This window comes from Pristis pectinata, chromosome 9 (genome assembly GCF_009764475.1).
Source record: "Pristis pectinata isolate sPriPec2 chromosome 9, sPriPec2.1.pri, whole genome shotgun sequence".
NCBI classification, from domain to species: Eukaryota; Metazoa; Chordata; class Chondrichthyes; order Rhinopristiformes; family Pristidae; genus Pristis; species Pristis pectinata.
In genome coordinates this window covers 8,333,830-8,355,263 of record NC_067413.1, presented here as the reverse complement: position 1 = coordinate 8,355,263, position 21,434 = coordinate 8,333,830, and the positions used below count along the sequence as shown (strand labels likewise).

Here is a 21,434-nt window from a genome sequence, read left to right as displayed (position 1 = left end):
ACAGATGCTGCCTGACCTACTGAGTGTTTCCAGTCCCCGATCAAAGCAGGACTGACCCCTGCGGGTCAGTCCCCTAAACTTCCCCTCTCTTACTGGACCACCACTCTGGACTCCCAATTCACAGACAGCATGAGAAGTAGCAGCAAGAGTGGGCTATTCGGCCCTTCCTGCTGATCCTATCCCTCAAGTTCACTTTCCCGTCTTCCCCACTATGCCCCAAAATCTACACAAGATCCTGCTGTGATTCTGGTTAACTGTCTGCCAAATTCTCTTTTCTTTCCCTGTTTTTAATCTCCCTGAAAGTGGCTGCACAGGTTGATAGGGTGGGGGAAGGCGGCGTATAGCACGCTTGCCTTTATTAGTTGAGGCACTGAGGCAGGGAGTTATGTTCCAGCTTTATAAAATTCTGGTTCGGCTGCATCTGGAATATTGCATTCAATTCTGGTCGCCCCATGATAGGAAGGATGCAGGGGCTTTGGAGAGGGTGCAGTGGAGGTTCACCAGGATGCTGTCTGGATTAGAGGGTATGTGTTACAAGGAGAGGTTGGACAAACTAGGGTTGTTTTCTCTGGAGCAGCAGAGACTGAAGGGAGACCTGATAGAAGTTTACAAAATTATGAGAGGCATAGGTAGGGTAGCAGCCAGTATCATTTTCCCAGGGTCGAAATGTCTAATACTGAAGGGCACGGATTTCAGACTAGAGGGGCTAGTTTGTTTTTCTTTTTTTTTACACACACATTGAGTGATGGGTGCCTGGAATGCGCTGCCAGGGGTGGCGGTGGAGGCAAATAAGATTGATGTGTTTAAGAGCCTCTTAGATAGGTACATCAATATGCAGAGAATGGAAGAACATGGACAATGTGCAGGTAGAAGGGTTTAGTTTAGTCAGGCAGTTAATTACTAGTTTAATTAGTTCGGCACAACTCAGTGGGCTGAAGGGCCTGTTCCTGTGCTGTACTGCTCTATGTTCTATGTAATGGGATGCAGCACAGAATGAGGCCACTCACCCCATCATTACTGTGCCCAGCCTTGGAATGTCACACGCCCACCAGGGAAAGACGAGTAAACCAACAACTCTTTTGAAAAACTGACAACTCAAGCAGACAGGTACTGTGCCCGTGGAGACAGAAGAGACGGCTGATGCTGGAATCTGCAGCAACACACAGAACGTTGGAGGAACTCAGCAGGTCAGGCAGCATCTGTGGAGGGAAATGGACAGTCGACGTTTCGGGACGGGACCCTTCATCTGGACTGAAAGATAGAGGGCAGATGGTCAGAATAAAGAGGTGAGGGGAAGAGGTGGAGCAAGAGCTCGCAGACGAAAGGTGGATCTAGGTGAGGAGGGATGGCAGGCAGATAGGGAGGGAAGGGTGGGAATCTGTACTGTACACGTGCCTGGTAACGTTAATGTTAAGCTGATAGTGAGGGACAGCGGGCACATCATTCAAATGAGGAAGGGGGTGGCCACCCAACCCCCAAAGGCCTTTCAGTCCCAGAGACTCAGACTGGCAGCATGCCCAGTACACCTTGGGCAATGACACCTGTAGCGAACCGGAATTTGCTCCCGAGTACCCCGTAACCTTCATAATTTACGAACAACCATGTCAAATCCAAGCATTCCCAAAGTACATTTCCAAAGGGTGGTTGGATTTCAGATTATAGGGTTAACACCAAGGATCCCATCAACTGCAGCATGGTTTTGTTTTGCCGTATTATTCCATTACAACACAGAAGGTGGCTACTTCAGCCATTCTCCACTAACTTTTCCTGTTACCTATTCTCCCCACATTCCCATCAACTCCTCCCCAAATCAGTCCAGTGTCAATCCCAATTTTTATTCTCCCCACAGTCTCTTCAACTCCTCTCAAGATTCTACCACTCGCCCATACATTAGGCGCAATTTACAGTGGCCAGTTCACCTACCAACCTGCACATTTTTGGAATGTGGGAGGAAACTGGTGTACCTGGGGAAACCCACAGGGTCACTGGGAGGACGTACAAACTCCATGCAGACAGCACCGGAAGTCAGGATTGAACCTGGATCCCTCAAGCGGTGTGGCAGCGGCTCTTCTAGCTGCACCCCAAGGTGCAGTGAGTTCTGAGTCAGCCCCTCATCATTCTACACGTACAAAGGTCAGGATTTCCCCTGAGAAACCCCAACAATTCCCCACTCGTTAGTGACCCCCTTGGTCCTAGTGTTCACCAAGTATTCATCACCATCTCCACCATTTCCTGAACTCCTTTCCAACTCTCAATAACTTGGGGAGAAAGGGGAACAATGAAGCAATCCCGCCCAGTCATCTGGGAGAAGCCAAAGGTTTCCTTGTTATACAGTAGACCCAGGACAAATGTAGTTAATCATTTTCCTTCACAATGTGAATGTGTGTGGAGAAGTTGAGAAACAATTCTCATCCAAAGACCCCAAAGGTCCAGAAAACAGAACAAATCAAGTTGATGTTAATGAATGCTATATCCCACCAAAACAGCTGACAGGAGCAGTGTTGACATGCATGGGTACCTGAACAAAGTTTGGGCAAGACTTATCACACTGGCAGATGCATTAATTCCATTTAAAAGCCATAATTTATACGTTCCATAAATTTTCCAAAGCATCTCTCCGTGGTACATTTTTTGCCATTCTAATGGGTGATAAATTTTAACAGTGAATATGCCAGTCAAGCCAAGTACTTGTCTGTCAGACTGTATACCTTTGCCTCTTCAGGGGAGGCTGAGGAGGTCTCTTTCCAGAGGCATCTGCAGCCCAATGGGTTAATAACAAGCACAGTACAGAGAAACAATGTCTCCTGATAATTATCACCAGGTCTGAGCTGAGCCATGCATTTCCCCTCTAGGTTCCAAAGCCAACCTGGATGATAAATCCCACACCGGGTCATGTGGTCACAAGATTACTTTGATTTCCCCTCCAACCATCCTCACCCCACACGTTTTGCATCGTCGTAAGACTTCCCGCGATGAACCTAAACCCTTTCTTCATTGTCGTTGTGTCTCTGCGTGATCCTGCTATCAATTTCAGAAGTCACAGACTGTAATCTCTTTGATTGGCCCAATCTGGAACATTTGAGAGATTTATCTTGAGGACTGCGGCTGAATGCCGGGGATTGTTTCTGAGTGACCAGGCTTACTGTTGAACAGACATGAATGGAACTAGGTGGGTGGGTCCCTTCACCACATAACCACCCTCATCGAAAAACTCCCTGTTTGAAGAGGAACTTGAGTGCCCATCCACCACTGCTTAAACCGAGCACCGCACGGACATTGGAGTTGGAAGTGAGGCGTCTCTCCAGTCTCTGTGTCCTTCTCAAGGTTTCATACACCATCTCCTGCACAAGTCCTTCAGGTGAAACTTCATCGCTAAGAGCTCCCGGACACCACTATCCTTTATCAATCCGCCTGCATTATTGTTGCAACTCCTGGCAATTCAGATCTCAACTGGTAAACCTGGAATAGCCCAACTGACTCATCACTGACCAGCAGATGTCCTCGATAGTCTTGATGTCCTGCTGGGACATCCTGTCCCTCCAGATGTGGAGGTTACCAGGTGAAAGTTCACTCTCGAATGGAAGGTGGAACAGGTTTGTGGAGGTGGCAAAAAGTATCCTGTTTAGTATGGCAGGAGGCAAAGGGAAGCCCAGGAAGGCATAGATCTTCTCGGCCGTTTCCTGAGGGAGGGTGACAATATCTTCAAACTTCAGCAACTGGTAGTTTGCGGCTGGCAGCTTCCCGTTTATCCTCATCGCTGCCTTGGTGTTGGCGAGCCAGAGGTGGGCCGAGAGGGCCACCGCGTTCTTGGTCGAGGCGGAGTACTGCTTCCGAAGGGGCTCGTATTCCAAGGCATACGAGGAGGCAGAGCCGCACCTCTTGCCAGCATCCTCCTCGAAGAGGGCGGCCAGGCGCTGAGGCACGTTTCTGAGGGAGTAAAGGCTGGGCTTGCCATTGAGGAGCAAGGAGTAGACCCAGGCTCGAGGATCCCTCACCACCAGCATCACCCGGGTTGATGCCCCCAGGACGCCATGCACGAAGGGCAGCTTGAGGGTCCAGGTGCCGCTGCTCAAACTGAGGACCACGCGGGCGTTGGGGTGGGAGGCGAGGTGTCTCCTCAATCCCCTGAGGTAGTCTGCGTCCTTCTCCACCACGTTCTCCCCATGCCTCTGGTCGGCCAAGGAGACCTTCCTCCTGACCTTGCGCTTTTTGTCTGCAGACTGGCCGGGCTCCTCCGCGGGCGGGTCGCCCCTGGCCCCAGGGTGGAGGGGGATGTTCTGCAGATGCAGCTTGGTGCTGTGCACCAGGGACTGGAGCCAACCCTGGACCAGACGGAACCGACCCTGCCGGGCATCAGTGCCAGTCCACTCGCAGGCGTCGACGAAGGGGTCCAGCCCGAACTCAGCCTCGGGCACGCCGGGCAGCCTGACATAGAGGAAGTCGGTGGTGTTGGCGAAGAGGTGCCGGAGGATCTCGACCCCTGAGCCGGGCAGGGAGGCGACCACCAGCGGGGACATCCTGCCCAGTGCCGGGTCCCACTGTGGGGAGGGGGAGCCGGGCGGCGGCGGCTCTGGCTCCTCCTCGGCCCGCCAGCTGCCCCCGCACAGGGGCAGGCGGCAGGCGGCCCACAGGGCGGCCAGCTCGGCCAGCCACAGGGCGATGGCTGCCAGCATGGCCAGGCGCAGCAGCCGGCCGAAGGACAGCGAGAGGCGGTGGCGGGCGGCCGCCAGCCCCAGGCCCAGGCACAGCACGGCGGCCGCCAGCACCTTGACAGCGGCGCCCAGGCGGGAGAGGAGAGCGGCCGCCGCCGCCGAGCGACGGCGTGGCTGGGCCACCTCGGCCAGCGGGTCGGCGTCGCCGCCCAGACCGAACCGGGTGACCCGGTGCGGCTCCTCCACCATGGCGTAGCCGCCGAAGCCCAGGTAGGTGAAGCGGGCGCTGGGGTCGGCGTGGCGGGTGGCCAGCGACACCACCAGCGGCGTGCCATTGACGCTCAGGCCCACCCTCAGGCCGGGCCCGGCGTCGTCGAGGAAGCGGCAGCGGGAGACTCGGACGGCGGGGCCGTGGAAGAGGTAAGCCATGCGGGTGACCGGCCCCCGCAAGGCGAAGGTCAGGTTGATGAACTGGGTCCAGCGCTTCTTGAACTCGGCCGCCTGCTCGGCCTCCTGGATGCGCGCCTCGGGGCTGTGGCCGCCGGCGCCAAACCACACCATCTTATACTGGGCGTCCCACACGTCCATCATGGCGCCGCGGAGCCCGCCCGCCGCCCGGTACGGCACGTACCTGAAGTCGATGTCCAGGTTGTGGAAGAAGGCGCTGGCCTGACTGAGCGGGGAGCCGGGCCGCCGCTCGACGTGGTCCACCACCAGCAGCGTGTGGGCGTTGAGCAGCACCAGGGCACGGTAGACGCTGCGCAGCCCCATGGCCGAGGAGTAGGCGGCGGCCGCCTCGCCGCTGGCGAACACCATGCCGCCCTGCTGCGAGGCGGACACCACCTCTCCCGCCGAGCCGCCCGCCTCGCCCGACAGCCAGTCCAGCCACTGGCCGCATTCGCCCAGCTGTCCCTCCCAGGGCCGGTTGCAGCGGCTGGTGGGCGAGGGGCCGAAGACCAGCACGTTGTTGAGGTAACTGTGCTTGGGGCCGTAGAGCGCCTCGGACACGAAGACCTGCCCGCCGGGCGCGAAGGTGAAGGAGTTCTGGTCCGGGTGTTCGTGACCCGGGTTGAAGTTCTTCCAGCCGTCGATCCAGGAGTAAGGCGCCCCGTGGACGATCTCGTAGACCGCCCGCCCGCCCAGCCGGCCCGACTTGAAGGAGACGAAGGTGTTGGCCGGCCCGCTCTCCAGCCCCCCACCGTAGGTCACCACCCCCCAGTTGGAGAAGACGTGCAGCCGCGGGAGGCCGTGGACGGCCGGCGGCCGGGGCGCCAGCCGCGGGTCGTACCAGATGAACTCAGTGTGCAGGGTGCACCATCGGTGGGCGCTAGAGGCCTCCATGGGCCCGTCCTTGGGCCGGTGCCGCCGGATCTGCTTGGCCAGCCAGTTCCCGCTGCCGTCCCTCAGCACGAACCTGCGAAGGGAATGGAAGACACGGTTTAGCCACCGTCCAGTGAGCCCTGGGGGCTCAAGCTGTCCCGCTCAGTCAAGCCCCGAGCGAAGGCAAGGTAACCCTCCCTCTAGATGTACTGATGTTGGAGAGGGTTCAGAGGAGATTTACCAGGATGATTCCCAGAATGAAAGGGCTTACATGGGATGAGCGTTTGTAGGCTCTAGGACTGTATTCATTGGAGTACAGAAGAATGAGAGGGGACCTCATAGAAACATTTAGAATGTTGACAGGACTGGACAGAGTAAGATGTGGCTAAGCTGTTTCCCTTGGTGGGTGAGTCCAGGACTAGCGGGCACAATCTTAGAATTAGAGGGTACCGGTTTAAAACAGAAATGAGGAGAAATTTCTTTAGCCAGAGGGTGGTGAGATTGTGGAATTCTTCGCCACGTACAGCTGTGGAGGCCCAGTCATTGGGTGTGTTTAAGGAGTTGATAGATAGGTATCAAATTAGTCAAGGTATCAAATTAGTCATGGTATCAAGGGATATGGGGACAAGGCCGGAAATTGGGGCTAGATGGGAATACTTTTAGTGTAGCTGATGGAGCAGACTCGATGGGTGGAATGGCCTACTTCTGCTCCTTTGTCTTGTGATCTAGAGATGTCCAACACAGAAACTGGCCCAGAGACTCAAAAGGCTGCAGATGCAAAGAGAGAGAGAGAGAGAGAAAATACATTGAGAGGCAAATGGAGCAAGGTTTCCCCCTTTTCCTCCCCTTCACATTGAGTTTTCCAACACAGAAACAGGCCCAGAGACGCAAGGGGATGCAGATGCAGAGAGAGAGAAAAAAATTGAGAGGCAGATGGAGCAAGGTTTTGAACACAAAATGTTGGAGGAACTCAGCAGGTCAGGGATCATGTATGGAGAGAAGTGAACAGTCGACACTCGACCCAATGAAGGGTCTCCACCCGAAACGTCGACTGTCCATTTTCCTCCATAGATACTGCCTGACCTGCCGAGTTTCTCCAGCATTTTGTGTTCATTGCTCCAGATTTCCATCATCTGCAGTCTCTCTTGTGTCTCCGTGGAGCAAGGATTCCCCCTCTCCATAGGGTTTTCCAACACAGAAACAGGCCCAGAGGCTGCAGATGCAGAGAGAGATAAAAATATATGAGAAGCAAATGGGGCAAGGTTTTCCCCCACTCTCCTTCCAATACTCTTATTTTTGTCCCCTTTCCCTCAAATCCCCCCACCTGCCCTCTACCACTTATCTTCATCTCCCTCCACCTCCTGGTTCCATCCACACTCTGCCCATGACCACAAGGAACTGCAGAGAGATGTGGACACAGCTCAGCACATCATGGAAACCAGCCTCCTCTCCATGGACTCTGTCTACACTTCTCACTGCCTTGGTAAAGCAGCCAACAGAATCACAGACCCCATCCACCCCAGACATTCTCTCTTTTCCCCCTCTTCCATCGGGCAGAAGATACAAAAGCTTGAAAGCTCGTAGCACCAGGCTCAAGGACAGCTTCTATCCCACCGTTATAAGACTATTGAATGGTCCCCTCAGATGTTAAGATGGTCTCTTTGACCTCACAATCTACCTCATTATGACTTTGCACCTTATTATCTACCAGCACTGCACTTTCTCTGTAACGGTAACACTTTATTCTGCATTCTGTTATCATTTTACATTGTACTGTCTCAATGCACTGTTGTAATAAATTGATCTGTATGAACGGTATGCAAGACAATTTTTTCACTGCGCCTCGGTACAAGTGACAACAATAAACTAATTTAAATAGTTCAGTCGCGCTCCCATCCTCTCCCATCTGGTTCTGGCTCCATCTGCCATACGCCTCTCCCCTAATGGTTCCCATTCTCACTTCCTTTATTTACCGGATTCCATCTTTGTGTTCCTGCTTATCTCCCTCCAGCAGCTGTCTCCAACCTTCACACTATCCTCCCCCCACCTCGCTCCATTTGCCTCTCAATATATTCTTTCCCCCTCTACCTCCATCCATCATCCACCTGCCACTGTCTCCCAATGCCACCCCCACTCCCCTCCCCTACCTGGCACAACCTGCCTGTCATCCTACACCCCTCCTTAGTCCACCAATTACCTCGGGCTTCTGTCTCACCACTCGCCCTCTCCTCTTCGTACTGGCCTCCTCCCCTCTCCACGCTCAGTCCTGATGCCGGGTTTTGACCCAAAGCATCGACAACTCCTTTCCTCCCACAGATGCTGCTCGACCCGCTGAATTCCTCCAGCAGATTGTTTGTTGCTACAGAAACAGGGCCCTCATCCCACTATGTCCATGCCAACCACTCTGCCCATCGACACCTCCCTCCCTCTTCCCCCTACTAGTTCCATTATCCTGTGCAACCCCCTCCCCCAATCTAGTCCCAACTATCACCCACCCCTCCCTTTTTCTGCTATCTACAGGCCATCTTTCCTTTTGTCTCAGTTGGATACAGGGCCTAGACCCAAAACATCGATATAATCCTTTTGCCTCCACAGATGCTGCTTGGTCCGCTGAGTTCTTCCAGCATACTTTTTTTTTGTACTGGATGGGCTGGCTTTCTTTTCCCTGGAGTGGAGGAGGCTGAGGAGGGACCGGATAGAGGTCTAAAAAATTATGAGGGGCTTAGATAGGGAAGATATTAAGAAATTTTTCCCCATGGCAGAGATGCCTAAAGTTAGAGGTTCAGAGTAAGGAAATCAGAGGAAGAATTTCTTTCACCCAGGAGTCGTTGGAATCTGGAACACACTTCCTGAGTGAATGGTGAGGCAGAGACTCTTACCACATTTAGGAAGAATCTGAATGAGCAGGTACGGTGGAGAGCATTCTGACTAGTTGCATCACAGCCTGGTATGGAGGCTCCAATGCACAGGATCATGAGAGGCTGCAGAGGGTTGTAAACTCAGCCAGCTCCATCACAGGCACAGGACTTCAAGAGCTGGTGCCTCAGGAAGGCAGCATCCATCATTAAGGACCCTCACCATCCGGGACATGCCCTCTTGTTGGTACTACCATCAGGGAGGAGGTACAGGAGCATGAAGACTCACACTCAACATTTTAAGAACAGCTTCTGTGCTATCAAATTTCTGAACAGTCCTTGAACCCATGAACACTACCTTGTTACTGCTTTTTTTGCACTATTTAGTTATTTTTGTAATATATAGTAATTTTACATCTTTGCACTGTACTGCTGCTGCAAAATAACAAATTTCATGTCATTTAAGTCAGTGATAATAATTCTGATTCTGAATCACCAAGGCACAGAAGGCCGTAGACCAAGTGCTGGTAAATGAGGTGAGTATAATTTGGTACTGCTGGCCAGCATGGTTGTGGTGGGCTGAAGGGTCTGTTTCTAAGCAGTATGAATCTATTCTAGATGAAGGTATTCTCCCTAATGCCCTGACTATTGGCATTTGGGGCAAATTAGGACACAGGCAGCAGCTTGTGGATAAACTTAATGTTTATATCTCTTCTGTGGATGAGATCCAATACATCATTTCAATACCACTAAAGTTCAGAATTTAGCAGTGCAGAAAGCTTAGCAGCGATACCCTGCACTCAGCACCTTGATAATTCATTCTACAGAGAAAAAAAAGTGCAGAGCTTCTTGTTAATGACACGAGCGAGGAAGAGATAACTATAACTGGCTATTTGCCATATTTAAAATTCTGTCTTCATGCCTCATTAAAGAATGTACACACTTCCTGGAGAGTCAGACAATTAACAGGAATATAAATTAACTAAGAAACCAGTCCACCTGAGACATCAAAGGTTTGCATATGACATTTGAAAACAAGAGCATCTGGGCATTTCTTTGGTGAGAGTGTACAACGTGGCCCCTTTCTAGGCTTGATTGGAAAGACCCACCCCAGAATCTCCCTGCATTTTCTAACTAATGGGAACCACCTGACTGATAAGTCAAACCAGGGCAGGACCTGCACAGTGAATAGCAGGGCCCTGGAGAGTTGTTGAAGAACAGAGAGACCTAGGACTACAAGTACACAGTTCCCTGAAAGTAGTGACATAGGTAGGCAGGGTAGTGTTTGGCATGCTTACCTTCATCACTCAGGGCATTGAGTATAAGAGTTGGAATGCTGTGTTACAACTGTACAAAATGTTGGTGAGACCACACTTGGAGTATTGTGAGCAGTTCTGGTCACCAAGCTATAGGAATGATGTCATTAAGCTGGAAAGGGTGCAAAAAAGATTCTCAAGGATGTCACTAGGACTATAGGGCTTGAGTTATAAAGAGAGACTGGATGGGCTGGGTTTTTTCTCTGGAGTGCAAAAGGCTGAGGGGTGACTATAGAGCAGGCCCAGTAGTGTAGTAGTAATGCTATGACAGCGCCAGTGATCTGGGTTCAATTCCGGCCGCTGTCTGTAAGGAGTTTGTACGTTCTCTCCGTGTCTGCGTGGGTTTCCTTCAGGTGCTCCGGTTTCCTCCTACATTCCAAAGACGTACTTGTTAGGAAGTTGTGGGCATGCTATGTTGGCGCCAAAAGCGTGGCGACACTTGCGGGCTGCCGACAGAACGCACTACGCAAAAGATGCATTTCACTGTGTTTTGATGTACATGTGACTGATAAAGATATCTTATCGAGGTTTATAAAATCATGAGGGGCATAGATGAGATGAATGGTCATGGTCTTCTTCCCAGGATAGGAGAATCCAAAACTGGAGGGCGTAGAATTAAGGTGAGAAGGGAAAAATTTAAAGGGGACCTGAAGGGCAACTTTTTCACACAGGGCGGTGGGTACGTGGAACGAGCTGCCAGAGGAAGTGGTAGAGGTGGGTACAATTGCAATGTTTAAAATGAATTTTGACAGTTACACGGATAAGAAAGGTTTAGAGGGATGTGGGCCAAAAATGGGGAAATAGGACGAGCTCAGGTAGGCACCTTGGTCAGCATGGATGTTGGGCCGAACAGCCTTTGCTGTATAACTCTATGGCTCAATATTCAGCAAGTAGTCAAGAGATTGACTAGTTACTTTGATATTGGAATCCACACTACTTGATCCTGAAACAATGATTTGAAACATTTGCAACAAGTAAGGTCATATTTTTGAGAAGTATTTGTTAAAATCCACCCCTGAACCACGATAATCAAATCAGTCAACAGTTGTACCAAAAGATGAAATCCCAGCACGAGGACAGTGTAAAGTGAACTAACTAAAAGCCTTGTGTGTACCTGCTCCCAAAATAAACAGTGACACAGTTCGTAGAGCAGCTGCAATGGCCTGGGTTCAATCCTGACCTTGGGTGCTGTCTGTGTGGAGTTTGCATGTTCTCCCTATGACCGTGTGGGTTTCCTCCAGGTGCTCAGGTTTCCTCCCACATGGTTGTTGGTAGACTCTCAGATGGTAATGAGGTGTACAGGAGTGAGGTAGATCAGCTAGTTGAGTGGTGTTGCAACAACAACCTCACACTCCACGTCAGCAAGACCAAGGAACTGATTGTGGACTTCAGGAAGAGGAAGTCGGGAGAACACACACCAGTCCTCGTTGAGGGGTCAGCGGTGGAAAGGGTGAGCAGCTTCAAGTTCTTGGGCATAAACATCTCAGAGGATCTATCCTGGGCCCAGTACATTGATGCAGTCACGAAGAAGGCACACCAGCAGCTCTACTTTGTTGGGAGTTTGAAGAGATTTGGTATGTCACCAAGGACTCTTACAGATTTCTATAGATATACAGTAGAGAGCATTCTGACTGGTTGCATCACAGCCTGTTATGGAGCTTTCAATGCACAGGATCACAAGAAGCTGCAGAGGGTTGTAGATTCAGCCAGCTCCATCATGGGCACAGCTCCACCATTGAAGACATCTTCAAGAAGTGATGCCTCAAGAAGGTGGCATCCATCACTAAGGACCCTCAACATCTGGGACATGCCCTCTTCACATTACTACCATCGGGGAGGAATTACAGGAGCCTGAAGACCCACATTCAACAATTCAGGAACAGCTTCTTCCCCTCCGCGATCAGATTTCTGAATGATCCACAAACACTACCTCATTATTCCTTCTTGTTTGCACTATTTTTTTTGTAATTTATACATTTTTATGTCTTTGCACTGTACTGCTGCCGGAAAACAATAAATTTCACGTCATATGTCAGTGATGATAATTCTGATCCCAAAGACATGCGGGTTGGTGGGATAATTGGCCACTGTAAATTGTTGGCTAGTGTGTAGGTGAGTGGTCGAATCTTGAGGGGTAGATGGGAATGTGCGGAGAATGGAATGGGATGAGTGCAAGAATGAGCATAGACGGGTGCTTGACGTCAGCAAGGACCAAGCAGTCTTGTTTCTGTGCTGTCTGACTCTCTGAGAGGCATTTGATTGAATCATCAGATTAGTGAGAAAATGTTAGCGAGGGATGCGTTATACATGAGTGCACAGAGGCAGTGACCTCTGTGATACACAATTTTTCCCAGGTACAAAGATTTCAGTAGCTAGCTGTTACTTACAACAGATTAAGATCAAAGGACCAACCACAGTTCTAATCACTATGGATTAATTCAAGAAGTTTCACATGCATGGTGCATTCTGATTTGTTTACTGCTTTCTTGGGCTCAGTGTTAATTGCCCTTAATGAACATCAATGCAGCTTTGTTAAATTAAGCATTGGATCAATAAGAAAAGGAGGACAAGATTAAAGATCTATCCTATCAACCCTTTCATCTTAATTGGCTGGAACACTGTTGCAAGTACATTCCTACTACAGTGGACTATCGATTATCCAGGATAATGGAAGGCAGTACCTCCATGGATAATGCAAAAGCACAGATAATGCAAAGCACATTAAAAAGGCATCAAACAAATGACCTTATTGTCCATTGTTTATTAAAATAGTCATGGTGGTTTGTTTGAGAGTTGTTTTACGGCAATAGCTTTTTCCAGCTTCTCAAACAATTCTTCTTTTGAAAGTCAAAACCTTTGGTTACCAGTTACAGGGGTTTGCAGGTCCATTTGCAGTACACCGTGACTCTCCAGGACACAGCAGTACTGTGCAAGGGAGCTTTATAAGCTGGGAAGGTTTAATGACTTTTAATGTCCTGTTAGAAAATTTCAACTGCAGTCAATGCACTGTTCTTACTACAGTTACAGTAATAGTGCATTAACTACAGTTAGAGTACAGTAATGCTACAGTACAGTAAGAGAATACTGACTATAGTAACATACAGTAAATGCATTAACTACAGTACTCTTACTATACTCTAACTGTAGTTAAAGCATTATTACAGTACTCTTACAGTACATGCATTAACTACAGTACTCTTACTATACTCTAACTGTAGTTAAAGCATTATTACTGTATGTTATGACAGTCACTATACTCTTACTGCAACTAGGTGATATACTATTACTGATTTTTTGTTACAGTTAGCATACTCTCACTGTGGTCTATTTGTAGGCCACAGTGAGAGTATGCTAACTGTTATGACAACACAAAATGACTATTCATAGGGGGTTTATGGGGGCAGGCCTTTAAGAATGGAGCCTTTTAAACTGACAATGTGGGCCTTTGGAACATTGAATAGGCACCTGCAAGATGGCAAATCGTGTTTATTTTATCAGAAAATTAACCACATTGTACATCCCAAAGTTTGTGATTTTGCTTCTTAGCTCTCTGTGTGCACGGCATGCTAATATACCAAGATATTTGGACATCTGCACTGACGTCCAACAATGTGCAACACATGTTTGAGTGCTGCAGGAGGCTGACTGCAGGAAGGTCAATCAGTCCACTCTCAAACATCAGCAGTGTGGTAGCAGCACAAGCAGCACACACTCAACATTACCCTGCTCAGTGATGTTCAGTTTGGGCTTCGCTCTCTCTGCAATGATGGACTGCGATGAGGAAGGCCCATTGAGCTTATTGAGTGTGCAAGGCCTAACCTTTCACACACAACTTGGGTCTCACACACAATGGGATTTTACATTCGTGTGGTCTCAGGACTGACATGCGTTGACCTGACATGAATCCCATGATTAGCATGCCTTTCCCAGCACTGGCCAGCATTACTTCACAATGCCACCTGGGACCACAGGGCAGACATTAATGCAGCAAACTCTGTGGGTCATACTACCTCCAAGGCAGAGGTTGTAAATTCAAGTCCCACTCCAAAGACTTGAGCCCTAAAATCTAGGCTGTTACTTGGGTGTGGTACTGATTGAGTGCCACATTGTTCAACATCCTGCCTTTCAGACGAGGCAATAAACAGAAGCCTCTCAGGGAGATAGGAAGAATCCCTTGGCTTGGCTGAAACAGGGTTAGGGTAGTCCTGGCCAATATTTACAACCAAGCATCATCGCTAGAACAAGTTACCTGGTCATTATCATGTGAGGGAGCTTACCTCACGTGATAAATTGGCCGTCACCTTTCCTACATTAAAGTAATAAGTACACCTCAGAAATGATTTTTTGTAAAGTACTTTGGGATGGCCCTAGGCACGATACAAATGCAAGTTCTTTTACTGAGAACATAAGAGCAGAAGAGCATCCAGCCGTCTGAACCTGCTCCACCATTCATCTGGATCGTACTGATCTACCTCAGCTCCATTTTCCTCCACCATCCCCATATCCCTCAATTCCCTTAATATCCAGGAATCTATTGATTTCTGTTTTCCATAAACGAATTTACTGATCCTCCACAGCTTCCAGGGTGAATTTCCAAAGATTCGCCCTTCTCCGCCTGAACAAATTTCTCCTCACCTCAGCCCTAAATAGCCCACCCCTTATTTGGAGACTCGACCCCTGGTTCCAGATTCCCCAGCCAGGAGAGTCATAAATAGAGGTAGAAGAGACTTCAGATGCTGGGATCTGGAGCAAGTAAACAAGCGGCTGGAGGAACTCAGGCAGCATCCGTGGAGGTAAATAGTCAACATTTCAGATCGAGACCCTACATCAGGACTGAGAGGGTAAAGGGGAGGTAGCCAATGTACAGAGGAGGGGGGGGAGCAGGGACTGGCAGGCGATGGGTAGATCCAGGAGTTGATGGAGCCAGGTAGGGGAGGGAGGGGTGGAGAAAGCAACAGAGGCTGGGAGATGGTGCGTGGAGACAGCAGAGGGCTGCAGATTATGGAATCTGATAAGAAAGGATGAGTCCAGATGAAGGGCCTCGACCCGAGACGTCGACTGTCCATTCCCCCCCTCCGTAGATGCCGACTGACCTGCTGTTCCTCCAGCATTTTGTGTGTTGTTCCAGGTTCCAGCATCTGCAGTCCCTTGTGTCTACAAGAAAGGAAAGTGATGAGTGGAACCTGTTAAGGGAGGGAGGGAGGGTGGGCAGATGGGAACAGTGGGGCAGGGGATAGGGGACCCAGTGTCGAGTGTATGGGTGACAGCCAGAATGATTAGATGACTACATCGGCACAACATTGTGGGCCGAAGGGCCTTTTCCTGTGCTGTACTCTTCGAAGTTGTACCTATTTTCGTATGACTACAACGTTCGACTTTTGCACAAGCCCTCTGGTTTCTACCTGACATTGATAATTCTGAGTTGCAGATTCCTGCTCAATGTTCGAACTGCTTAAACTCATTCTACTGAACAGCAGGGTGGCAAAATCTTTTATCTCAATCAGTGAGTTAGAACTACATCCCGTAAATGTATAAAAATAAACTGTCTTAATGTCGATATTTTATATTCAGTGGTAGTACCTGCAGACAGCCTCAGTACAACCGTGCCCACTGTTCACTGACAGGGTCCAAGACTGCCTCTGAGGGCACACTGAAGCCTAGTGGTTCAACTATAAAGGTGTACTGGAAAAAGGCTTCAATTAATCTCCTCCAGGCACTGCACACAAGAGGGTAGAAGCCCGTAAAATCCCTTGGCATGTGATTATTAGAAGCTTTCATTGAAATGTAAATGTAAATTCAATCTACTCTAATTCAATGTAAATTCATTCCACAGACTGTGAACCGATCACTTGTCTCAGTACAAGGGAGAGGAAATGAGAGAGAGTGCATGAGAGAGAGAATGAGTGCAAGGGAATAAGCAACAGAGAGATGAGAGGGGAGAGAAAGAGAGAACAAAGGGATATGAATGAAAGGGAGAATGAGGAAGAGAGAGCCATATAGAGGAGAACTTTTTAACTTAATGGGTTGGAAATTTTTGGAATTCTGTTGCACATTGTGCATGCTGAATAATTGAGAGAATTTTGGACGTCAGATTATTGAGGGATATTGGGATCAGAAGGAAATGTAGATTCAAGGTAAGGGATCAATAATCTTATTGAACAGTGGAGCTGGCTCAACAAGCTTTATTGCCTTGACTTGCTTCTAACTTGGATGTTCTTCTATTCTCAGGATGACCCTGGGGTGGAACAAACCACAATCTGATCTAAATTCCATTTTGCTTTCTGTGACATGTTGATTGCCTGACATCTATCTGTGCACATTTCAATGAATAAAGTACATCTTTGGGAAAGTAATTTTGCAAATGTTGCTCATTGAATACAAGCACCTTAAAGGGACAACAGTACACCACTTTCCAACAGGCATTCAAATTGTCCCTTTATGTTGTCCAGGGAAGGTCTTGGGAGTGTTGGCAGGGAAATTCTGGCAGTGAGCTGTATGAAAAGGCAAGTGATTAAAACCTTACTCAAAATGGTAGAGTTTAAAGAATGCTTTAAAGGAGGAAAGAGAGATGACGAGGGGCAGCAGTGTATATGGAGGGAGTTCCAGAGCTGAGCACTAACCCAAACAATTAAAGTTTCAAATTAAACCAACAAACATCAATTAATATTTTGGAAGATGCAAGTTGTCCTGTTAGATATCATGCTGATCAAATGTGACTGACATGAAGTTCACAATATCACAAAGTAAAGTAAAAGTGACCGTAGCCACAATATTTGAATTAAGATCACAGACCGGGATAATTTGGCCATCATCTCTGTGCCAACTCTTTGAAATAACATGTTCCATTTCTATTTCCACTGCTCCTACCCACAGCCCTGAAAATGTCTCCTTTGCAAGTATGAATCCAGAACCCTTTTGAATGTTGTCTTATTACAAATCTCAGTTTGTCCTTTTGCTCCCTTTACACAGAGTAGCAGCACAGCTGTTGGCAAAGTGGACTGGTGTCAAGAGAGCTGGACTATTGATCCAGGGACAAGAGGTTGAATCCTGCACTTAAGAAATGATTTTGCAATAATTACTTATTATTTCTAATGGTTGCCTTGAAACCATTAATTGCTGTAAAAACCCACCTAGTTATCTAATGTCTTAATATCTGTCTGGCTATAGGTGACTCCAGGTACATAAATCAGTATTAACAATTATAGTGTCAATAGAGTAATACAGCATGGAAAGAGGCCCTTCAGTCCAACTCATCCATGCCAATCATGTTGCCTGAGCTAGTACCGTTTGCCTGTGTTTGGCCAGGATCCCTCTAAACCCTTCCTATCCATGTACCTGTTCAAATATCTTTGAAGCATTGTAATTGTACCTGCCTCTGCCACTTCCCCTGGCCGCTCGTTCCACAAAATCTTATCTGAAATGACCTGGCAAGTGGTAACTAGGTATGGACAATAAAGATTTTGTTTTATTCATTCACGGGATGTTGGCTTCGCAGGCTGAGCCAACATTTACTTGCTCACCATTAATTGCCCTTGAGAAGGTGGTGGTGAGCTGCCTTCTTGAACTGCTGCAGTCCTTGAGATGTGAATCTACCCACAATTATGTTATAAGATATCTTTATTCGTCATATGTACATCGAAACACACAGTGAAACGCATCTTTTGTGTAGAGTGTTCTGGGGGCAGCCCGCAAGTGTCGTCACGCTTCTGGCGCCAACATAGCATGCCCACAACTTCCTAACCCATACATCTTTGGAATGTGGGAGGAAACCAGAGCACCAGGAGGAAACCCATGCAGACACGGGGAGAATGTACAAATGCCTTACAGACAGCGGCCGGAATTGAACCGGGGTCGCTGGCGCTGTAATAGCGTTACGCTAACCGCTACACTACCGTGCCACCTAGTGAGGGAGTTCCAGGATCTTGACCCAGTGACAGTGAAGGAACGTCAATATATTTCCAAGTCAGGATGGTGTGTGGCTTGGAGGACAACTGGGTGGTGGTGTTCCCATGATTTTGCTGCCCTTGGCCTTCTAGCTGGTAGAGGTGGTGGGTTTGGAAGGTGCTGTCTAAGGAGTCTTGGTGAGTTGCTGCAATGCATCCTGTAGATGGTACAAACTACTGCTACTGTGCGTCGGTAGTGGAGTGAGTGAATGGGTGCGGATGGGGTGTCTATCTGGTCGAGCTTCTTGCGTGTTGTTGAAGCTGCACTCTTCCAAGCAAGTGGAGAGTATTCTACCACACTCTTGACTTGATCCTTTGTAGATGGTGGACATGTAATTCCATAATTCCTTCACCTAAATTAATTCATCCATTAATAATCCCATCTTTGCCATGTTCTCCACCCAGCTGAAGTCCATGTTTGAGGGCCTTTGGGTAAATCTCCCCTTGACCCATTAAAGGCTCTGGCAATGCCCAGAGGGGAAACAAAATGCATCAGATAAAGGTTCACAGTACTTGCTTTGTGCTCATTATATCCACTGAGAAGCCTAAGGATCCTCATCTTTAACAGCCTTACCAACCTGTCTTGGCTTCTTGAGTGAGTCATGTCCACAAACCTCCATGTCTTTCCCCTCCAACCCCTCTTTTAAAATTAGACCATTTCGCTCAAATTTTCTTTTGTCATTTCCCTTCGAGTTTCATGGTCAACTAAATATATACTTTTATTTTTTTCATATATTTCCTTTATATCCCTACAAAACCATAAGGTATTATCAACATAATGTATTCAAGAATTGGGACTCTTGACTTGATCTGGGTATCTGTAACTTTCTGTTATTTGGAGTTAGGTCTTGCATTGTGCAGTACCATTCCTGACCTCTGGATACCCCAAAGTATTTTGCAGTCAAATAAGTATTTGCTGACGTGTATTTACTCTTGTACTAAAGGAAATGTGTCTGCCAATTTGTGCACAGCAAGCTCCCACGAGCATGAGCAGATAATGTGCTTTTAATGACCTGGGTTGAAGGCAAACTATGGACCATAACACCAGGTAGAAATCTTTGCTTTTCATCAGAGTGGTTCCACGGAATCTGGTTAAGACTGGGGCAGGAGCTTGGTTTAATCTCACATCTGTAGGACAGCATCTCTGACAGACTGGCACTCGTTCAGTCTTCCAATGAACGGACAGTACACACTGATCATATGGTCAAAGACTAATGGGCATGAAAGGAATTGATAACAGAGAGAAAGGCAGAATATATTTGGATAAAAACAGTAAGGTCAGTTATTTGATGATTCATTTTGCACATATACTTTTAAACTTTCATCAGAGTCATGACTCATATGCTGTTCCTAATAGCAAAGTTTCAACATATAAACATAAGAAATAGAAGCTAGAGCAGGCCATTTGGCCCCTCATATTGCTTCTGCCAATCTACAAGATCAGGAAATCATGTTGCAGCTATCAAACTTTGGTTAGTCTGCACTTGGAGTATTGCATGCAATTCTGGCCGTCCATTACAGGAAGGATATGGAGGCTTTGGAGAGGGTGCAGAAGAGGTTTATCAGGATGCTGCCTGGATTAGAGGGCATGAGCAATAAGGAGAGGTTGGACAAACTTGGGTTGTTTTCTCTGGAGCGGCAGAGGCTGAGGGGAGACCTGACAGAAGTTTATAAAATTATGAGAGGCATAGATAGGGTAGACAGTCAGAATCTTTTTCCCAGGGTAGAAATGTCAAGTACTAGAGGACATGTATTTAAGATGAGAGAGGGAAAGTTCAAAGGAGATGTGTGGTACAGGTTTTTTTTCCACACACGGAGTGGTGGGCGCCTGGAATGAGCTGCCAGGGGTGGTGGTGGAAGGTGTTTAAGAGGCTGTTAGACACATGAATATGCAGGGAATGGAGGGATATGGATCATATGCAGGCAGAGAGACTTAATTTAATTTGGCATCATGTTCGGCACAGACATTGTGGGCTGAAGGGCCTGTTCATGTGCTGCACTGTTCTGTTACCTCAGAGAGAGCTGATCTTTTACCTCAGCGCTATTTTCCTGCACTAACCCATATCCTTTGATTCCCTTAATATCTAAGAATCCGTCAATCTCAATCTCATTCTTGAACATACTGAACAACTAAGCCTCCACAGCGCTCTTGGGGAGGGGACTCCAAAGATTCACCACCCTCTGGATGAAAAAATTTCCTCTCATCTCAGTTCTGCATGGCCAACTACTTACGTTGAGGCAATGACCCCTCTCTCGAGGCACTCCAGCCAGGCAAAAAATCTACCCCACTTCTCCCCTCTCAAACCTCGGAAGAACCTTGCACAAATTAATGAAATCATCTCTCACTTTCTACACAGCATATCCCTTGTGTAATCCTGGTTATAAATTAGGGCAAATACTTCTTTAACTGTTAATTAATATTAATCCCTGGCGAGTATTTAACTGTTTGAGTTTCACACCACAAATTAACAATATTTCCAAGTTCCACTAATCCCGAGGAGACACAAGAGACTGCAGATGCTGGAATCTGGAGCAACAAACAATCTGCTGGAGGAACTCAATAGGTCGACCAGATAAACAATATAAAGTGAAAGGGCCACGACAAATGGAAAATCATGTTTGATGACTCTGTTTGAGTTCTTTGACTATTTATCTTGATGAGGTGGAATCAGTGGATGTGTTAGTAGGCTATTGATAAAATCTTGTGGAAGAGGATGGTGAACAAGTTTAGAGCACGTAATATTCCAGCATGGATTGAGAGTTGGTTAACAAGGGAAATGAAGAGCAGGAATGATTTGTTTTTCCTCAGGATGGCAGGCTGTGATTTGTGGGGTCCCACAGGGATGGGTGCTTGAGCCCCAGTTATTCCTAACTTGTACCAGTGATCTGGCTGAGGGAACCAGATGTAACATTTCAAAGGTATGGATAAGGTGGACGGTCATAGTCTTTTCCCCAGGATTGAGGAGTCCAAAACTAGAGGACACAGATACAGGATAAGAGGGGAGAGATTTAAAAGACACCTGAGATATAACTTCTTCACACAGAGGGTAATGAGTACCTGGAATGAGCTACCAGATGAAGTGGTACAATTGCAACATTTAAGAGGCATTTGGATAGGTAAATGCAGGGGAGGGGCTTGGAGGGTTATGGGCCAAACGTGGGCAACTGGGACTAGCAGGGAAGATGCTGTGGTAGGCATGGAGCAGTTGGGCCAAAGGGCCTGTTTCCGTGCTGTATAACTCTATGACTCTATGGCTCTAAAGCAACACACAATCTGCTGGAAGAACTCTGCGGGTCGAGCAGCATCAGTGGGGAGGAAGGAACTGTCGGCGTTTCGGGTCGAAAGCC

At 48.0% G+C, this 21,434-nt stretch overlaps 1 protein-coding gene across 1 annotated transcript in view; it reads right to left on the bottom strand.

Moving 5' to 3' along the window:
- Positions 1-1,360: 1,360 nt before the first annotated feature.
- LOC127574519 (dermatan-sulfate epimerase-like protein) overlaps positions 1,361-21,434 on the bottom strand; it is a 37,361-nt gene continuing 17,287 nt past the window's right edge. The window contains exon 3 of the mRNA XM_052023560.1: positions 1,361-6,066. Coding sequence (XP_051879520.1) covers positions 3,447-6,066 — 2,620 coding nt within the window. The 3' untranslated portion in view covers positions 1,361-3,446. The remainder of the gene's footprint in view (positions 6,067-21,434) is intronic.